This window comes from Ostrea edulis, chromosome 2 (genome assembly GCF_947568905.1).
Source record: "Ostrea edulis chromosome 2, xbOstEdul1.1, whole genome shotgun sequence".
Classification (NCBI taxonomy): Eukaryota; Metazoa; Mollusca; class Bivalvia; order Ostreida; family Ostreidae; genus Ostrea; species Ostrea edulis.
The window spans coordinates 6,229,633-6,247,948 of NC_079165.1; the positions used below are offsets into that span (position 1 = coordinate 6,229,633).

General features: G+C 36.0%; 1 protein-coding gene across 3 annotated transcripts; it reads right to left on the bottom strand.

Annotated features, from left to right (window-relative positions):
• Nucleotides 1–4,001: 4,001 nt before the first annotated feature.
• On the bottom strand, nt 4,002–17,619 carry LOC125678387 (uncharacterized). Of its 3 annotated transcripts, none has more exons than XM_056157473.1 (15): nt 17,529–17,619; nt 16,770–16,903; nt 16,588–16,659; nt 16,362–16,445; nt 15,831–15,953; nt 13,337–13,420; nt 12,712–12,804; nt 10,447–10,491; nt 9,980–10,060; nt 9,451–9,501; nt 7,963–8,190; nt 7,069–7,267; nt 5,513–5,608; nt 5,296–5,403; nt 4,002–5,210 (listed from the first exon to the last, which is right to left on the bottom strand). In XM_056157473.1, the coding sequence occupies exons 2-15, from the start codon at nt 16,820–16,822 to the stop codon at nt 4,560–4,562; spliced, it is 1,968 nt and encodes a 655-aa protein (XP_056013448.1). In that variant the 5' UTR covers nt 16,823–16,903; nt 17,529–17,619; the 3' UTR covers nt 4,002–4,559. The 3 variants fall into 3 exon arrangements, with proteins under 3 accessions (XP_056013448.1, XP_056013449.1, XP_048772775.2); XM_056157474.1 differs by having other exon boundaries at nt 16,770–16,968; nt 17,529–17,614; XM_048916818.2 differs by lacking the exon at nt 17,529–17,619 and adding an exon at nt 17,000–17,107.
• Nucleotides 17,620–18,316: the final 697 nt, after the last annotated feature.

Genomic DNA, 18,316 nt, shown 5'->3' on the forward strand with positions numbered 1-18,316 from the left:
ATGCCTTATTTATTTTATTGTTTTGACTTTCATCATATATATACTTGTATTATGAAATATGAAACTAGAATCAAATTTAACACACCAGTTGCTCCGCATCTTCGTTGTCATGGCAAATGGATGAAACAGTTCGTGAAATAAATCTTTAACCACTCGGAATCTCCGGTGTGACCCTTTATTACAAAACGGATTACTTAAGGCTATTAATCTCTAACAAGAGGCCCAAGGGCCACATCGCTCACCTGAGTTACCTTGGCTTATATCTGAAGACTTTCCATAAATATTTGCATGTAAAACCTTAGTCCGTATTGTGGCCCCAACCTACCCCTGGAGGCCATGATTTTAACAAACTTGAATCTGCACTATGTTGGGAAGATTTCATGTAAATCTCAGCTCTTCTGGCTCATTGCTTCTTGAGAAGATGATTTTTAAATATTTTCTCTATTTATTCTCTAAGTAAAACTTTGATCCCCTATTGTGGCCCCAATCTACCTCCGGGGGCCATGATTTGAACAAATTTGAATCTGCATTATGTCAGAAAGCTTTCATGTAAATCTCAGCTCTTCTAGCTCATTGGCTCTTGAGGAGAAGATTTTTAAAGATTTCCCTATATATTTCTATGTAAAACTTTGATCCCCTATTGTGGCCCCAATCTACCCCCGGGGGCCATAATTTGAACAAACTTGAATCTGCATTATGTCAGGAAGCTTTCATATAAATTTCAGCTCTTCTGGCTCATTGGCTCTTGAGAAGATTTTTAAGGATATGCGGGACGATGATCACGTGATGGTTGCGAATTTATTATAAATTTAGAACCGGACGCAGCGTAGTTAAGCTTCCCGAGAAAAATCACAATACTGTACAGACACACTATACGACGTCATAATAAAAAAAAGTACGTCACGACGTTGTATCGCGGGGAAAATGTCATCATATTTTGTTGTAATTTGCTACCGCTGTCAAGTGTTTTGTGTAAATCTGTTAAATGAATTCTTGTCAAATGATAATTTTCATTTTATTTCATAGTGATTACAAGTCTCTTTTTCATATATATACATTGCATATATTATATATATGTATAGTATGCGCCACAATAATTTTGATAGTATAGCCTACAAGTCACCGAAATCGCTCCTACATGCACATGCAATTTGCATCTCTAGGCATTTACAAAAAGAAAGTCAACCGTCTGTAAACAATGACTCAGTGCAAGTGTAAGATGATGATCGTTTGTTGATATTTACTATAGTAGTGTGAAACTAGAACTGGACACACATTTCTCCGAATCTTGCTTGGGAAACGTACATACCCCCCCCCCCCCCCCCTTATGACGACAATCGTTACTTTTGGTCAAATATTAACGTTCATACTAGGAATGTTTAATTTTTGCAAGCATTCTCATAAGTACGCTTTATTTCTGAAACTATTTCATATTCCAAATTATTTTTACTAACTTTACGAAACACTGCTGCGGAAATGGTAACTAATTTAAAAAATATGACACACGTCGGAATTTATGCGAGAAGCAGACATGTGAAAAAGAAAAAGGTGCAAAGTCACAACATGTGCGATACATAAATACCTTGAAAAATAGCATGAAGACGATCGAATCAAGCGACACTAGCTACCATGGCCGCGGAAATGCTGTTGATATAGTAAAGGAAATAGTAGCTCATATTGACGTTAACTAGACCTAACCCGTGGTTTGAAAGAAGATGTATTGTTTAGAGCTAGACTAGACGTTTTGTTCGAAGCCATGTTTAATATATACTTGTATATTAAATTCTAAATATTTCAATAGGTTCAAAACAAATATAGTTTCTAACAATGTATTCCAAAACAGGCACGAAGAATTAGCCCCCCCCCCCCCCCCCCCCGTCTTTGACAATAAGCTTTTTTTAAATTTTATTTTGTAGTGCAAATAAATTGAGACTGTCCCACCCCCCATTACTTTTAACAGTAGTTGTACATGAAAAGAATATAAGCTTGAAAGTTATTAATAACAAATATTTCGCCAAACCTAACTCCAAGTGAACATATCAATGTATAACTTCAAGGACGCCTACCTCAAAATCAAGATTAGCTTCACCCCTTCATATTTCTACAGGAAGTTGGGTATATGAATAGCTTTTAATTGCAGTGTTTGCAAAAAAATGCATTGACAAGTTTTTGAGCAGTGCTTCATTTAGTATCTGGACTACTCTGTTTTTGAGTACCAATTTCCACCCCAAATCCTTAAATTTTCCCAATTTCTTATTATATGGTTATGTTTAAGCATTTTATTATTATATATTTTATATTTTACATATATTCTAAAAATTATTGTAAAAGATATAGATAAAAATTCCATCAAATTATTTTTTTGAATTGAAAATCGGAATAATCTTGTAAAATTCACAATTTTCGAAAAGGGGGGTAATTCAAAGCTTATTATCTGCCTTGTATACCTAGAAAGTGGCCATGAAATTTATACACATTGTACAGGACATCCTGATGGTGTTTCATGAAAAAAAGAAAAAATATTCATTGACGAGTTATTTTTGGCCACATTGTCCCGCATGTCCTTAAAGATTTTCCCTATATATTTCTATGTAAAACTTTGATCCCCTATTGTGGCCCCAATCTACCCCCAATCTGATTAAAACCAGATCCTGAGATTCGCTCACTTAGATCGCTACACTAGGATCTGACGTAACCCCATATAGGATCACGTCCGCATGACCTTTCGTTAAGTCAATCAAAGTGACCCTGTCGATTTATACCAACGATAATTTTTCTCCCATGAACCTTTGTGTCATTATTTACATTAGAGATGCACACAAAAACAAAAAACAAAAATGGCTGCGCGTTTGACAGACGGTTGCACACCTGTCAAAACATGCGATTTAAACAACTTCTGTATTCTCTGTGGGTTTTCTTTCATTCAAACGCTAAAAAATCCCATGGAGTTCACAATTCAAGGAAAATGGCTGCGATTGTTTGGTTTGAAAGAAAACATATCGCAGCTAGATGCGACGTCACAATGCACCGTTTACGTCGACTGGCGTTATATTCCTCGCGTTATATTTAAGTAAACCATCTTGAAAACTATTCAATTCGTACCCGTCCCTATTCATACATAAATCTGAATTCACTATTAATTTAATTTGGGTATATTTCATATCGTACGTTTTGTTGTTTGAATGAACGGAATAGATTAGGCATTATTGCGAAAGTTTAAAATTCGTTATGCGAGAATATACAACTTTACAGTGTGGAATAAACTTCGTGGGAGAGATTACAGCAATTTGTTTACGAATTGCCAGGAACCGCCTAAATAGCCATCATTGTCTGTATGGCGCAATCTGACTGGCTGATAGTTCTCATGAATATTCCAAGCGAAAGGTCATGCGGACATGACCCCCTATGGGGTTACGTCAGATCCTAGTGTAGCGATCTAAGTGAGCGAATCTCAGGATCTGGTTTTAATCATACTGATCTACCCCCGAGTGGCCATGATTTGAACAAACTTGAATCTGCACTATATCAGGAAGCATTCATATAAATTTCAGCTCTTCTGGCACATTGGTCCTTGAGAAGATTTTTAAAAATCTTCCCTATATATTTCTATATAAACCTTTGATCCCCTATTGTGGTCCCAACCTAACCCCGGGGGTCACGAGTTGAACAAACTTGAATCTGCACTATGTCAGGAAGATTTCATGAAACTTTCAGCTCCTCTGGTCCAGTGCTTCTTGAGAAGAAGATTTTTAACTGATCCCACCCTATTTTTGCGATTATGTCCCCTTTGAAGGCGGCATGGCCCTTCATTTGAACAAACTTGAAAGCCCTTTACCCAAGGATGCTTTTAGCCAAGTTTGGTTATAATTTGCCTAGTGGTTCTTGAGAAGATGAAAATGTGAAAAGTTTACGACGACGCCGATAGACAACGGACAAATTTTGATCAGAAAAGCTCACTTGAGCCTTCAGCTAAGGTGAGCTAAAAAGTTAAACTCTTCAGAAACATTAGAGAATAAATTTATTTAATTCCATTACCATTGATACAATTTGGCAAGCCTTGAAAAATAAAAAAGCCGATATATATCATTTTCATTCTTCTATCTTTAGGCATTATTATAATTTAAGGTGACATAAGCTATAAACTAAAGAAATACATTTAGGCATAAAATCCTGTATATCAACATCAAATATTATGCGACACGAAGGCTCGGTAGTTTTATAATCTTATAAAAATGCAAAAATATACATGTAACACAATTCAGTGATAATGTCTATTTTTCATATTTGGGATAGAATTATGATTCCTTCAAACAACTAAATAAAAAATGTAATTTGATATCATAATTCCATTTTGTTGAATTCTCTATCACATTGTTTGTATGATACTAAAAGTGTTCATAATTTAGAAAATAATCAGATTCAATGTGAAAATTTGTGGAAGCATTATATCTAAAACCAACTTAAACTGTAATAAAGTAATTAAATGTATGAATTGCCTATCATTTAAATTTTTTGTCTATTTTTTCAATGTCCATTGCACTACATGTACAAACAAAACGTTATATCGGTTGTGCTACTCCTTTTGAAAGCAAAGGTCCATTCTTGTGTAGATACAACACTGGCCACACAATGTAATGAATTAAATCCCCCTTTTTAGTATATTGTTTTAATATTTCGGTTTTAAACTGTCTATTTTCCGGAATATCAGCGTCGAGATACATCGGTGGTTGTCCTGACTGCATCAACCAACACAACTCCACACAGTGCTCTGCAAATTGCAATGTCTTCCCAAAACCAATCACAGCTTCTTCCGATATTTCATATTCCATTGGTACCGAAAATAATTCTTCGATTTCTTCTTTGTTGAGTAAGAATCCCTCTGATAAATAGTTTGCATGGGATGGCATGGAGAAATCCCCTCTCGCAGATTCTACAAGCCTACCTTTCTGTTCCTTTTTACGTACTTTTGACGGGATAGTATTTCTATTAAAATGCACTTTATCTTGCGACAGAGACGGTGGAATTTGGGATTGTTCTTGGTTTTCATTCTGATCTTCTGTGTCTTCCTGGATTTCTGCTTCTGTTTGTTTTTCTCCATCAACATCTTCATTTGTTACATGTCCTATCTGTCGTTCTTCTGGTGATATCTGATTACATTTCCTTTTCCTGTTTATGTTTAGTAACATACCTTTCATGATGACACGGAATTTCTGCAAGTATACAAAAACAGGTCAGGGTTACCAGAAACATTGAAGAAAAGGCTTCGTTTTCATGACGATAAAATGATGATCTTACCTTTTTTAGGACATCTATGAATGTGTCCTTTCTGTAATATCTCAAATCTCGCGTGACACCTTCTAAAGCTATTTTTTCTTCCTCTGTCAATTCAAGCCTCTGTACAAGCTGAAATGCGAATACGTAAAATCTTTACTAATAATGTAAATATTAATGTACTCAAGAAAAAACTCTGTGCTGAAAGATACATCTTCCACATGCTTAAATGTATAATTACCTTCATTTCCATACCACCCTCACACCATAGCAAAGTTTTGCAATCGTGTACATTAATAAACATCGACCTGGATCGGGAGCAGAGATGGAAGGCGCTCTGTACAAAGGAAAAACATCAGGAATGAATGTCGTACATGTTGTAATCACATGAACGACTAATTAAAGATATACACCTACCATAACAACACAGACATGGTAGTTAAAAACACAGAGGTGGAAGTAATACACCTACCACAGTAACACAGAGTAGGAAATTATACACCTAAAATAACAACACAAAGGAGGAAGTTTTACAGCTACCACAGCAACACGAAGGAGGAAGTTATACACTTACCACAGCAACACAGAGTAGGAAATTATACACCTAAAATAACAACACAAAGGAGGAAGTTTTACAGCTACCACAGCAACATGAAGAAGGAAGTTATACAGCTACCACAGCAACACGAAGGAGGAAGTTATACAGCTACCACAGCAACATGAAGAAGGAAGTTTTACAGCTACCATAGCAACACAAAGTACGAAATTATACACCTATCATAACAACACAAAGGAGGAAATTATACAACTACCATAACAACACAAAAGAGGAAGTTATACAGCTACCACGGCAACACGAAGGAGGAAGTTATACAGCTTCCAAAGCAACACGAAGGAGGAAGTTTTACAGCTACCACAGCAACACAAAGGAGGAAATTATACACCTAAAATAACAACACGGAGGAGGAAATTATACACCTACCATAACAACACAAAGGAGGAAATTATACACCTACCATAACAACTCAAAGGAGGAAATTATACAGCTACCACAGCAACACAAAGGAGGAAGTTATACACCTACCACAGCAACACAAAGGAGGAAGTTATACAGCTACCACAGCAACACGAAGGAGGAAATTATATACATACCACAGCAACACGAAGGAGGAAGTTCTACACCTACAACAGCAACACAAAGGAGGAAATTATATACATACCACAGCAACCCGAAGGAGGAAGTTCTACACCTACCACAGCAACACAAAGGAAGAAATTATACACATACCACAGCAACACGAAGGAGGAAGTTATACAGCTACCACAGCAACACGAAGGAGGAAGTTATACAGCTACCACAGCAACACGAAGGAGGAAGTTTTACAGCTACCACAGCAACACAAAGGAGGAAGTTTTACAGTTATCACAGCAACACAAAGTAGGAAATTATACACCTACCATAACAACACAAAGGAGGAAATTATACACCTACCATAACAACTCAAAGTAGGAAATTATACACCTACCATAACAACACAAAGGAGGAAATTATACAGCTACCATAACAACACAAAGTAGGAAATTATACACCTACCATAACAACACAAAGGAGGAAATTATACACCTACCATAACAACACAAAGGAGGAAGTTTTACAGCTACCACAGCAACAAGAGAGATGAAATAATACAGGTACCATGAAAATACTGAGGAGGAAATTATACAACTAACGTGAAAATACTGAGGAGGAAATTATACAGCTACATGAAAATACTGAGGAAGAACATGAACACCTACCATAACAACACGGAGGAGGAAGGCAACTGAAGCAACTTCATCCAGGCCGTTGTTTAGTATTTCTTCTAAAGAATCAGTCCACTCGTCATCATACAGCTGACTGAATTTTTCCGATAATTTCAGTGGTCTGTTTTCGTCACTTAGGTCTGTAATTGCTGGATTGTTGGTTGTTAACTTGGAACCAGCCACTTCACTTAGTCTAAGGATAGAGTTAAACATCTTTTATATGCACATACAAAGGAAATACGTTATGAAAATCTTATACATGATTCCCCAAATTGTAATTACACTGTATAATATTTTATGAACACGATGTGTTTGTGAAACACAAATGCCCCCGATAATGGCCAATTCCAAAGATGGCCAAGGTCAAAAGGACAAATATCTTGGTACCAGTAAATATATCCTGTCACAAGTAATGCTCATGTACAATATGAAAGCTCTAATATTTACCATTCAGACGTTATGACCAATGCCAATTTTTTAAAAGTAGGTCAAATGTCAAGGTCAAAGGGTTTAGTACCCAAAGAAAGGTCTTGCCACAAAGAATACTCATGTGAAATATCAAAGCTCTAGCACTTACACTCTGTACTGTTTAAAAGTTATTATCAAGATTAACATTTTCAAAAAGTAGTTCAAAGTCCAAGGTCAAGGTCACAGGGTCAAAAATGTTGGTTCCCACGGAAAAGTCTTGTCACTAGGAATATTCATGTGAAACATCAAAGCTCTAGCACTTACTGTTCAAAAGTTATTAGCAAGGTTAAAGTTTTCAAAAACTAGGTCAAAATATCTTAGTGATAATAATAGTATAGATAAGAAAATCAATCAATTGCAAACGGCTAAGATATTCGGCATCTCAAACAAAGTATATTTACCTGTAAACATAAATATTACCTGGTTAATAAACGCTCTTTGTCTTCCTCTAAAGTATCTCGTTGTCGTCTTAACAAACCAACACTCTTTTTTTCGTGGGCTAGTTTCTGCTGAAGATCTGCTATACTGCTGAGGTGTAACTGGTTTCTGCAATCTGAGTTTACTTTAGTAAGATCTTTGATCTTCCTCTCATTTTCTGCCATTTCCTCCTCAAAGTAGTGAATGACCTCCTCCTTAGCAGCACGGTCTCTGTTTGAATGTTACACAGACATAGAGTTATCAACAGTTCACCAAAATTACTTACTTTGTAAGCCATCTTGTTGTGAAAACCTAATTTTCCCACGCTGGTCCTTATCCTTGCTAATTTTTCCTTTGAATAAACAGTTTTCAATTTCCGCGTTGCTCCGGAGGGAGGCAACCCATAGATACATGTAAGCGTGTAAAGAAAGGTTAAGTTGGTTTTCACCGCAAGATGGCGGTCAAGGAACATAACTTTGGATATATGTTTATGTAAATTTTGAATCCTTAAATCAAATCTTACTAATATATGACATGTTTAACAACCGATGAAATGTGTCCAATAAGGCATGCATGTAACTGTTACGATTATCAATTAAATGCAATTCTTAATTTCCTCATAGTAATGATATTTATTCCAATGAAACGTATTCCAATTCCAGAGCGTTGGTTCTTATAAAGAAAAAATACAGACTTTCTTCAATCTTTATATTGTTATTTTCATTCCTTTCTACCATGTTTTCAATATTGCCATATTTTAAGATATAGAGGAATTCAACATAACAGAGATTGATTATATGTTGTTTAATGTCCCGATCGAGAATATTTCACTCATATAAAGACCTCACCATTGCCGGTGAAGGGCTGAAATATTTAGGGTTATGCTCGGCGCCTACAGCCTTTGAGCAGGGAGGGATCTCTATCGTGTCACACCTGCTGTGACATGGGACCTCAGTGTTTGCTGTCTCATCCAAATTTAGTCGGCTATCACAACAAGTAAGGAGTACCGAGGACCTATTCTAACCCGGATCCCCAAGGGAAACATACCAGAGAAGAAATAAAGAGTATTTAAAATATATGATAATGTGGTAATTCTTATTGTAAGAGAGTGAATACAACAAATACTCTCTATTGATAATTTACGATGTTCTTCGTTATACACTATCTACATATATCACCGTGCCTGAACACCAACATGTTAACTCCTAACTAGGGGTGTCCTTCGCCTACATAGTTATACAGGAATTCAATATTTGTAGGTGAAAATTCTAGTTCGAATTTTCTCAATGAATAAATATCTAATGGCATATATACTAACATGATCCGTGTTTGCCCAACTCTCTATTCTATATTTCTTGTCGGAGTTATGAGATTGATCACTGTTCGTTGTCTTCACCTTTTCATTCATACAGAAGTACGGCTAACTATACATACAATGTATTTCTTTATGGATTTTCTGTAATTAATTACTTTAAAGTTAATAACACTTACTGCTGTATTTCAACGTTTTTCAGTTTCAATATTTCATTTTCCTCCAGTATTCTGCAACACAGAAGACCATTGAACATGACATATTGTATTGGTACCAGACAACATATGATAACGAGGTTATGATTAATGTAATACCCATAAAGTGGAAGGTGTTTCAAAATATCTGTCACATTTCGGTTTCTCAGTCTCATCAAAAATCTGTGACTATGTAAATAAGGTTGCATTTCCAAATTCTACCTTACAGATCTATATCTGTATTTATAAAACCTTTTCCATACTTTTCCAATATTCATAAATACTTAGTAATGACCTTGTTAGATATTGGATTTTTCAAGTAAAGATCACCCCCCTCTGACATTACTTCCTGTAGTAGAGGTTCGGTTAATAGAAACAGTTCGTGTAAATGCAAGTGTTATGACTCAATTAAAATATCTATCCTACAAGTTCCAAAATATGGATTAAGATAACCTTATTTTCTTTTCTCTAGATTGTGTACACCAATAAAAGGTAACTTAATGTACAACCATACCTTTGGAATTCATCTTTTCGTACTTGGACAAAGTTTGGTGCAATTTGCTTTGCCATACGATCAGCACTCTCTCGCACAATACTGAAATAAAAGGTGAACATAACGAACAGTGATCAATCTCATAACTCCTACAAGCAATACAAAATAGATAGTTGGGCAAACACGGACCCCTGGACACACCAGAGGTGGGATCAGGTGCCCAGGAAGAGTAAGCATTCCCTGTCGACCGGTCACACCCGCCTTGAGCCCTACATGTATATCCTGATCAAGTAAACGGCATATATCCGTAGTCAAAATCAATGTGCCAACAATGGCCTTAACAATAACATTTGTTGACTATATAATGGTATAATCATGCGCTAGAACTATATGTTTACTCCTACAACACAAGGAATTTCATGAACTTCGGTTGCTTTTTTTTTTTGTTACTTATTTCGTTCGCTCAATGAATTCAATGGTTCACCTACCTCATATTTTCTGTCTTTAGCTCGTAAATTTTTTCTACCATTAATCTACAAACAATCGAGCATAAAACATTGCATTTCACAAAATAATGTGCACTAATTAGTACTTAGTATTTAAAACAGAAGCAAACAATGAAACGTGTATACCCTTATTGGTTAATTTATCAATAGTAGTAGTGACAAAGCTTATTGGAATATCGCAATATTCAAGTGTAACATTGCTATACAATAGTTTTTATCTCAGAAACTTTAAAATTTATTAGAGTTATTCCCAAACTTGTCTTATTTTGCAAAGAAGATGTACTTTAAATTTGCACCAACCTCATTCAACGAGTCTTTAATTGAAAAGAGGCAGCGGAAGCTGACTCAGGGGGAATAACTCTTATTTGTTACTTAACGTTTATAGGTGGATCTACAAATACTATACTATTACACAAGAAATGAACACTTTCTTCGACAAAAACTTCCGAGCTGTGATCAATCTCATATTTCTTATAATACGAAACTAGGAGTAGAGCAAACACGGACCCCTGGGCACACCAGAGATAGTATCAGGTGCCTAGGAGGAGTAAGCATCCCCTCTTGACCAGTCACACCCACAGTGGACACTATATCTTAATCAGGTAAACGGAGTTATCCGTAGTCAAAATCATTTTGTAAAGAACAGCATAACAATTGGTATAAAACACTTCAAACAGCATTTTATTTAATGACCGGTTGTATTGCTTTAGAAAATTATATCGTTATAACGACCATAGAATTTGCTAAATGCTAACTTTAAACGAGACCGTTCAAATCCTTATAACATCAACTTATCTGTCAGTAGCCTGTTTTGATTTCAATACCTGATCATACGCAGAACAAGCTCTTCCGTATCGAATCAGTTGAGAGACAAACACCATTTGTAAACACCATATGCAGGTGATAATGGAATATTGCTACATAAATATGGGAAGCTGACGGTGAAGAAGCTAAGTCATTCCGTTTATAAATTGTTTATAGAGAGTTCTTAGTTTGATTGATTAATTGTATATATTCATCCTAAGTTAGATTAATTGAATATTGTTTAACGTCCCACTCGAGAATATTTCACTCATATGGAGACGTCACTATTCCTGGTGAAGGGATGCAAAATTTAGGCCTTGCTCGGCGCTTTCGGCCTTCGGGTAGGGAGGGATCTTCATCGTGTCACACCTGCTGTGACACGGGGCCTCGGTATTTTCGGTCTCATCCGAAGAACCGTCACATTTAGTCACCTCTTACGACCAGCAAGGGGCACTGAGGACTTATTCCCACAGACGAGTTGTTAGTTTGATGTTAACATCTATGTTCAATGAAATATCTAAAAGTATGAAGCAGATGTGGAAGACTCTGTATTGTCTTTTAGTTCGTGTTCACTGAGATATATCGAATCAACATATGAATGAAAATGATTATTGATAATCGATAAAACGTCGTCGATATATCTATGAGTCGAGTTGAAGGCCACAGCAAGAGATTTTTCTTCTCATGTAGAATCTTTTGAATAAATTTTGCCTCGTAATATTATAAAAACATGTCATCTAATAAAGGAGCACAATTCGTGCACATGGAGAATTCCAACATACTATTGGAAGACCTGATCACCAAAGACTACGAAGATATTGCCAATAAGGAGCTCTAGCATGTTTTAAACATTAACTTCAGAGTACTTGTGCAAAGCAATATTTTGAATGGCCGATGACTAGATAAGGATATTTCCGTTTTCCATTTTTATTGAAGACGCTGCTGTCTATGAATTCAAAAAAATCTAGTCTTTAATTTACCATGGGGAATATGTTGAAACATCCTTTATTAATGCCATCCCTAGTGCTTAAATTGAAAGTTTACTAAAGGTATGTAAAACAAAATTTTGTATTTACAAATTACGAAACTAAACTTTGTTATGTATGCATGAAAAAGTGAAAAAAAAGAACAGCAATCAATCGGATATAATTCCTATAAAGAATACCAATTTACCAGTTGGGCAAACACGGTGCCTAGGAGGAGTAAGCATCCCCTGTCGACCGGTCACACCTGCTGTGAGCCCTATATTTTGTTCAGGTAAACAGAGTAATCCGTAGTCAAAATTCGTATAAAGATAACGACCTAACAATTGGTATGAAACATGTCAGACAGCATTCTATCTCATTACAGGTTCTATTTGTAAATTCGATTGCTAGAAGGACCATAAAATTTGCAAACTCCTCATTAACTATGTATCTATGTATGTATAATGAATGGACTTACTCAATAGTTTTTGCAGACTCTCCTCGTGACATGCTAAGTCTGACATCTGGAGGCAGAGTCAGCCATTCCTTCAAACTAATCGACGGTGGTTTGCTATTTCCAATAAAATTACATTATATCAATGTTCGTTATTCACAAAACTCATTGAAGTATGCATTAAAGTCATATGTTTTCCTCACAGGCTGGCTTGTGTTCGAATTTACTATTAAAGAGAAAAGGTGTAGAACTCAAAATATAGCGTACCCGATGTTAGGCTATGTAAAAACAATAAACCAAATGGTATAAAATTCTACTATGTATTCTTACCGATAATATATTCATACGTAATCAATCTACATTACTACCAAAATTCATCCCGAATGTAGAATTTTATACCATTTAACATATTATTTTTACATCGGCTAACTTGGGTACCCTATATTTAGACCTCTATTAGACCTTTACTCTTTAATAGTAAATTCGAACCCAAGCGATACAATTGCCTGTGGTTTTCCTAATGGGGTAATCAGCAGGTTCAAGATCTATTCTGGGAAACACCATTTACAAATATAATATGTAACATTCAAGGAATCAAATGAAACAAAAAACATTAATTCATTTTATGACGTCTTGTATTTTACTTTACCCATTTATAGATGCAAGTTCTTCACTTTTATTTATCAGCCATTTCTTCTTTGCACAACATCCCGTCAAAAGGTGTACAAGATACCTAGAATTAATTAAAACAGTTTACGACTTCCATACTTATACTTAAGCTTTTTCTTCATTATTTCTTGCAATACCGGTCGCGGTAGCTCAGTGGTAACCGTTTGTTTCGTAACCGAGAGGTCGTGAGTCCGAACCCCGCTCGTGTCATGATAAGACGTTAAAATACATGTTGTAGGTAGTGATTGCTCCTTCGCCAAACGCTCGGCAATTAGAAGTGAGAATCACAGGTCTTTCGAATATAACCTTAAAAGCGGGGGCCCCGTGTCGCGGCAGGCGTTGGCACGATAAAGAACCCTCACTGCTACGACCCCGGGCGATAAAAATAGATATGAATTTATGGCAATTCGCCTACAGCTAGTGACGTCTCAATATGAGTGCAAAATTATTGACAAGACGTAAAACAAATATATAATTAATCAATCAATCAACATTTCAAACAGATAAAATCTTCAAACAAATCATTTATCAAGCAAATATGAAAATCATTTTTCAAATCAATAAGCAGGAGGTCCATGGGCCTTAACGATCAACTGAGAATGAAAAAAACAAAAAAAAATCACATAGTATCTTATAACAGTACAGCGGGTAAATCAATACAAACTCTCAGAACTGAATGGTTGATTGTTGTTTTACGTTCCAATCGAGAATATCTCACTTAAGTAGAGACGTCACTAACAGTAGTGTTTTTATACTTATGTAGAGAAATCACTAACTGTAGGTTTTTCCTACTATTTCTCCATCTCTTCGAGAAGTCCTCACTCATATTGAGAAGTCGTCTACTATAGGTGAAGTACCACAAATTTAGACCTATTCTTAGCGCTCAAAGGCCGTAGCAGTGAGGATTCTTTAACGTGCCAACGCCTGCCACAGCAACGGGCTTCAGTTTCTAAAGTCATATCCGAAAGGTCTTAATGCTGAGCATTTCGCGAAGGGGCAATCACTATAAGTTTTACGCTCTTTCAGCCTTAAAATTAGACAGTTGCGTCTGAGTCAATACATCATGTTGGGATTCCCCTGACACGCGTGTGGCTATTCATAGACGCCTAACAATGTATAATTTATGCGTCATCCGGAACATTTCGGGCCTTTCACCGAAAAAAAACGTGTTTTCGGTGAAAGGCCCGAGGTGTTCCGGATGATTTATGCGTACCACACTATATTTACTTTTTAAATAATCTTCTCACTGTTTTCTTTTACATGCAAATGTTTTCAAGCACGTAATTAAGGGAAGGTTGATAACTTTAAACACTAATTAATCTGCTTGAAAGTAATTATGTACAAATTATGTACAAAAATAATACATGAACATCGGATCATACAGCTTTAAGTTTGATGCGGCCATGGCACAAGAGGGGTTTGAACTCACGACCACGTGGTCACGAAGCGAAGGCTCTACCACTAAGCTACATTGTCTGACCATAAATGTATTTGTGCTAAGTATAAACTTCTAATACATGTATCTCTGTTACAATGTTAAGGTCCTGTTTTACTCTGATCTTTAGTACGTAACCTTAGTAACAATGAAGAAATAAAGTTCATTTTGAAAATACTTGAGGGCGTGAATAGCGACTTTTTACGCCAGCATACTTCATGAAGTTCGTCAGTATGCCTGCGTAAAGCGTTGCTGTTCATGCCCTCATGTATTTTAAAAAATTTAATTTAATTTTATACTTCCATTTTACTTTACTTTCTGTCGGAATATTCCCAGCCGTTAAAACAGTTCTTCTATATTTATCAAGATTCATACGCACATAGTTGACATTCGTTAAAAAATAGTCATTATTTTCATCGGTAAAGCTATAATATTGATTGATTGGTTAATTGAATATTGTTTAACGTTCCATTCTAGAATCCTTCACTCATATGGAGACGTCACCATTGCTGGTGAAGGACTGCAAACTTTAGGCCTATGCTTGGCGCTTATGGCCATTGAGCAGGGAGGGATCTTTATTGTACCACACCTGCTGTGACACGGGACCTCGGTTTTTTCGGTCTCATTCAGTCGCCTCTTACAAACAAAGGGTACTTTTGATATTTACATTTCCAATGTTTTTACTTTCGATGTCTCTACGTCCAGTAGGGATCCGTGTCACAGCAGGTGTGGCTCGATAAAGATCCCTCTCTGCTCAAAGGATCGGCCACGTTAGAGACAAAACTGCGTCTATTAATGCTTGAATTATCTTAAATTGAAAAAGATCAGGGTTTTCATTTTTGGCCATTTTGCGGTTTTCAACACCCTCCCTTTTCTTGGCCGGAAAAGGTACAAACTGTGGTCGTACCACATCCACCCCCGTTTTGCAATTGTTGTGGATCCGCCCCTGTAGTACAGTGAACAATATAGAAATAACATAGCACAATTTGTTTAATATTTGTACACTTATACTATAAAATTTCTTAAATGAAATAGATACCCGTAAAACTCAGCTGTTTGTATATAAGGGATGTCTGCTTTTCCCAACTGTTCCACATACTCGTCATAGTCGACATCGTCCAAATCGTACACATACCGAACTTCACTGTCCGTCGCTCTTCGTCTTAAAAATGATCAAATTATATATCACTACAAGATTCATTACAGAGACGGTCTGTTTTAGATCAATGTACGGGAGACTGTTGGATTCTGTTACGTGTTACTGTATACATTGATCAAAATTCAAGTTAAACTGAACACACACACACACACACACACACACACACACACACACATTTTGCTTTCCATAACATAAAAAAATTGATATATAATTTTTTATTTCCTTCTATTCTGAAATATTAAAACATGTAACATATGTATCAATCTTTAATTTACAGAATATGTTTTATGAGAGAGAGGGAGAGAGAGAGATATATTAAATAAATCGAATGGTTGTTTCACCTGAATAAAAGTAAGAATAAAAAATTATCAATGATTTCTATCTTACGTAATCGAAGTCTTAATCAGTTACCTTATAGCTTCCTCGATTTGTTCTCCTGCTTTTTGGTAGCCATCGAGTATGGATTGAAACTTCCGAATCGATTGGCTTTGTCTTCTAAATTGTTTTTTAATAATTTCATGTTATTACAGAGTGTTAATAAAATACCTCTGCCATCAAGTCATAGAAAAATACAGAATAATAATTCTTTTCTTAATATGTATTATAGTTGAATATATACATGTGTTATTTTACGCACTTGTGATGCTCTTTGGGGAATGCGAACTTTCTCCATGGAACAGGCAAAGACAAAATAAAACGTTCATGGTCGCTGTAAAATATATTATGATTTTTTAGAACTTACATACACACACGAGAAGGACAAGGTATAATATGTAGATATGTACGTATACTGACATTTCTTTTTCTATTATTAATTACCTTTCTGATTTCAATTCTTCTTTGCATTCCGCATAACTTGCTCCTATATCCATGATTCCTAAATTCAAAGCTTTGTGTTTGTGTGTTTACACTTAAAATCCAGAAACGAAAGTAGAATGCACCATCTGTGTTTCCTGTCAATTAGAATAAAGCTCAATATCCATTGATAATGATACCTTATCAAGTTCAGTTTGCTAATCTAAACAAAAAATTACTTCAAATTTACTTACTTTAAACACGGTGTATCAACTACTTAACAATACAGTAGTACTACACCGTCTCAGTGGGAGAGACTGAACGGTGTTTGTTTACTTCCTGTTCCGTGAAAGAGGACCGCGAAGGGATTATGATCATTACTAAACACCAGTATAACCCACGTGTGATTCACGACAAATTTTATTTGCACTATTACGGATTGTTAAAAACTGTCCAAAATATGTCGCTAGACAAAGTCTCGCCCCCTCAAGAACAGGTGAGGAATTAGAACATTGATGCAGATTTAAAATAATTATTCTGTAGTTGTTGAGTGTAAGTGGACATGGAAAATCGGTCGCAATGTGCATACGTGTGTGATTTTAATGAACGGTTTAGACAGCGGCATGAGACGGCATTGCATACAAGCCTGAAGAAGAGAACACGGCGGTATTTCTCCAAGCAGTACTACAAACAATGTGTTCAAGGAACCTTTCCTTTTGTCAAAACTCTTCGCTCCTATAAAATCAAGAAGTATTTAGCAAATGACGTTATAGCGGGACTTACTGTAGGGGTTATGCAGATTCATCAAGGTAAGGCTAAAGATCAACAGAGAAAATGCGAGATATCAACAAGATTAGCTCGGCTACGGTGTCCCATTATGGTCATGAATGTAACGGGAATCTTGAGAGAGGTAAGAAAATGTGACGGAATAAAAATATCCGAATATGCCCCCACTGGTTTTAATAATCTTAAATTTCCAAAAATAGAAAGAAAACGAGCTACATCTTGACCTAAATAGAGTGTACTGTGTATATAGAATATGAATGTCAGTACTAAAGTATAAAATCTACTGCTATCCACTACACCTTGAAACAGGACCTGGAAAGGAAAAACCTAACTTGCAAACTACATACTAACTCTGAGTAGTATCCTAACAAAATAATACCTAAAGTCTGAGGTTTTTTGCAGTTCCTAACACATATCTCACAAAAATCATGCATATTTCATGCTAGTGACTACATGTATATTCAGAGCTTTAAAACCTTGAGGCTTTTGTTGATCAGAATAAGAGAAAAGAAATCTAACCATGAGGTCACCTCCTAACCAAGTGAAGTAAACTGATCAAACGCAGTCTTATATACCTTGAGTTCTATTCACTAACTTAAACCAACCAAAACCAAAGAAAATATCCTGACTTATCTAATCAAGTGACAGGTAGCTTATTCACTTAGCCCGGTCCTTTGCTAAAGTGTCTACTGGAACCAAAGGCATCATCATCATCAGATTATTGTCCACAATGATTCAGTGTATACAGTAAGACATCCCTGGACGTTTTTCCTGATCATGCCTCT

Excerpts from the sequence above, each read along its gene's own strand:
- LOC125678387 (XM_056157473.1), bottom strand. The coding sequence starts at position 16,822 with ATGGATATAGGAGCAAGTTATGCGGAATGCAAAGAAGAATTGAAATCA. Across the intron at positions 13,421-15,830 it reads CAAACAGCTGAGTTTTACGG|GTATCTTGTACACCTTTTGA; the intron begins GTATCTATTTCA and ends AATTAATTCTAG. Across the intron at positions 10,061-10,446 it reads CTAAAGACAGAAAATATGAG|TATTGTGCGAGAGAGTGCTG; the intron begins GTAGGTGAACCA and ends CTTTTATTTCAG.